Source organism: Cucumis melo, chromosome 9 (assembly GCF_025177605.1).
Source record: "Cucumis melo cultivar AY chromosome 9, USDA_Cmelo_AY_1.0, whole genome shotgun sequence".
Classification (NCBI taxonomy): Eukaryota; Viridiplantae; Streptophyta; class Magnoliopsida; order Cucurbitales; family Cucurbitaceae; genus Cucumis; species Cucumis melo.
In genome coordinates, this window is record NC_066865.1 from 9373162 (window position 1) to 9376419 (window position 3258).

The window sequence follows — 3258 nt, forward strand, 5'->3', positions numbered from 1 at the left end:
AAGAAAAAAAAATAACCCTAAATAGAGTTAACCGGTAAATGTTCTTTTTAAGGTAATTACTAACCATAACCAAAATAGTTAATTAAAAAAACAATAAATACTTGTGGTTCAATATTTTAAGTTAAGAATAAAATAAATATTTTTTTTTTCTAAAAATGAAAAGGAATGTAAAAGTGGAAGAGAGAAAATAGAATTTGATCCTATATCCAAAATAAAATAAAAAGAAAAAGTGGAATTTAGGAAGGGAGATGTGTATTTTTGCCATATTAAAATATTTAACAAAATTAAAAAAATGGTGATATATACGATTCGGAAAATTGTATTGAGACCTACTACGATTGCCAGTTTCCCATAAATTTAAACGGTAAATAATTTAACATTCTCATAGATTCATTATTTTTAATAAAATAAAGTTCTGCACATTAAATAACTATGTTAAAAGTCGTAAGTTTCAACTAATACAAAAATCTCCCTTACTATTTTATTTGAAGGTTCTTAACCGACTAACCCGGTCCATCTATATTACTGCTCATACTATAATAACAAAACCTAGTTTTAAAGTTATATTTATTAAATTAACATTATCATTAATAAAAACTAATAAAATTACTTGAGAAAAATTTATTTTCACATAGATAAAAGAAAAAATAAAGAGAGTGAAAAATCTAGGTTATCGTAGTTTTCACCCTAAACACATATTATAAAACGTAAACTATAATAATCTGCATCACAAACACAAATACAAACAAACTACTCAAAACACAGACTATAGTAACAGTCCAAACTATAAGAGTCTACAACATAAATACACACTATTATAATTTCACACTATTATAAATCAGTCCTTGTTCGAAATGCACCCTTAAATCTTCACAAATTCTCTTTATTGTTTTTAAAATTGAAAATTGAAATTTGAAGTTGATTCCTTAAATAAAGTCAAAACAATTCTTGAATAGCTAAACGGTAACGGTAGATTTAATCTCTTGTAGAATGATATTTGGTATCTTAGACCATTTTCTATGTTATAACTTGACATATGTGCTTGCGGTCATTAGGTTACCACTACTCCCTAAACTTGATAGTTCAATTTGGGTCGTTACATTTACCCAATATTCTTTAAATTTATGAAATCTCTTCATGCACAAACTGTGGACGACTCAATAATCTTGTTGCTACTAAACTATCCAGTAGTAGAGGTTGTATTGGACAATAGTTTATAAATTTTATTCAATTAGCTATAGATGGATATTCAACGAATCACCTTATCCATCGAACTCTCCAGCCAAACACTTCAATTCTTTTTTAAAATAACTTATTTTTAAATTAAATGCTTGAAAAGATTTTTCTAAACAAACCTTAATTACTAGAGAGTGTTGGACAAAGCAATATCACATTGGTATTAGTTTATCTATTGCAAGTTAGGCCAATGCCTCCATTTTGTCTCCTTAAGGTATAATAATATTCTTATTTATAAATGTATAGTATTTGGAGGTTATGTATAGACATATAAGATGTATGAAAGAAAAGTAAATGTACAAACTACATTACAAGTCTCAGTAAACTCAATGGCATCAAATTTGACCAACTCCTATATGGAATTGAATCATTTTAAAAGCTGCATTCGTCATTTAATTCTGACAACAGGAACCTTTCGACGAGCTGAGAGCGTTTCATTCATTTGAGCAATTTGAAGTAAGAGTTGATTGATTTTCTGAAAAATAAAATTATGCAAATCAAATTCTATATTTAAACAAACAAATAAAGTAGCAAAGTGTTAAGTAAAGGATTTGTTTCTGAAATTTGTATTTAATTTCTGTTCATAGTTCTTGCCTTATTGAAACAGTTGAAAATTCTAATCGATATTCTAAACAGTAAACACAAACATATTTTCTTAAAAGTTATCAAAACTCGACATTTGAAAAAGAAATTAGATAACAAAGATGAACACTCATGACATTTTGTATCCAAAAAATTATAAAGGCAATGATTAGGTATTAAAGAACGAACCTCATCCTTGTGTTTAAGGAGAAGAACCAAAGGCTCTTCCTTATCCCTACGAACAGCCAAACCTCGTGGCCGCCATGGCAGCCACACCTTCATCTTCATCTTTAACAAAAACAACAATACAATCAACAAACCCGCCATTGCCGTAGCCCCGAAAATAGACCGTAATCTCACACCGTAGCATCCAAATCCAACAATTCCAGAAACCACCTTCGCTTTAACCACCTCACAACCCCTCATAATAGCTTCTACCACAACGGCTCTCAGTCGCATATCGGAACTCTCCGGAGTCGATGAATCCGATGAATCCGACGATTCCGATGATTCCGATTCGTCGGAGGAGGGTATGTGATTCTCAACAGTTAGTACTGGCAAATCTTCGTGGAGAATTGGGGGGAAAACAGGGGATTCATGATGAACAAAATAGTCGTCTCTAATTACTAGGAAATTTTCGTCGGGATTTGGATTTGGAGCTTCTTCTCCTTCTGAACCGTCCATTTCTTGGGTGTCAGTGTTATGGGAACAGAGATATTTGAGTGAAAAAAAAAAAGAAGAAGAAAAATGGAAGAAGATGGAATATTGTAAAGAAGATAAAAGATATTGTTTGCCTTTTCAGGGGATATTTTGATATTTAATATCACACACCATATTGTCTACGTTGTGATTTTTTTCCCTTCCCCTTTTCTGGACACTAACAATTATATATATATAGCGATTACACATAAATTTATAGTTCATCAGTTCATACATTTTAATTTATGCTTTTTCAAGTTTAAAAAGTGTTAATGCACTTTTGCATTTGGTTCTTTTTCTTATAGATGCTTCAAGTTTTTACTCTTTATCCAGTAAGTAGAATGTGGTTTTAAGAATTAAATGTTTTATCAAATAAAATTCAATTTTGGTTCTAACAGAATAGCTATTTAAAAAATAAAAAATAAAAAATAAAAAATGGACTATGTGTGAGACCTCTCCAATACAGAATTGAAGATAATTAATTTATTAAATATTTTTCAAGTTGTAAATTTTTGGAGTATTTTTAGAAATAATGTTTTTTTTTTAAATCAAAGAAATTTTAGAAATGAGGTATAACCCCAAACTATTGTAAAAGATAGAGTAGTTTTGAGTTTTTGAAGGAAGTCGTGTGTCGGTACACGACATCCATTATTCATGTCACTCATACTTCACCAGCTTGACCCACGTGAGGGAAGTCATGTAACGAGTACACGACTTTCTTAAAAAAATAATTAATGAAAA

The 3258-nt window shown here is 29.9% G+C and overlaps 1 protein-coding gene across 1 annotated transcript; it reads right to left on the bottom strand.

Annotated features, from left to right (window-relative positions):
• Window positions 1-1435: 1435 nt before the first annotated feature.
• On the bottom strand, window positions 1436-2704 carry LOC103503357 (uncharacterized). The gene is made up of 2 exons (XM_008467526.3): window positions 2008-2704; window positions 1436-1711 (listed from the first exon to the last, which is right to left on the bottom strand). The coding sequence occupies exons 1-2, from the start codon at window positions 2500-2502 to the stop codon at window positions 1625-1627; spliced, it is 582 nt and encodes a 193-aa protein (XP_008465748.1). The 5' UTR covers window positions 2503-2704; the 3' UTR covers window positions 1436-1624.
• Between the last annotated feature and the right edge of the window lie 554 nt (window positions 2705-3258).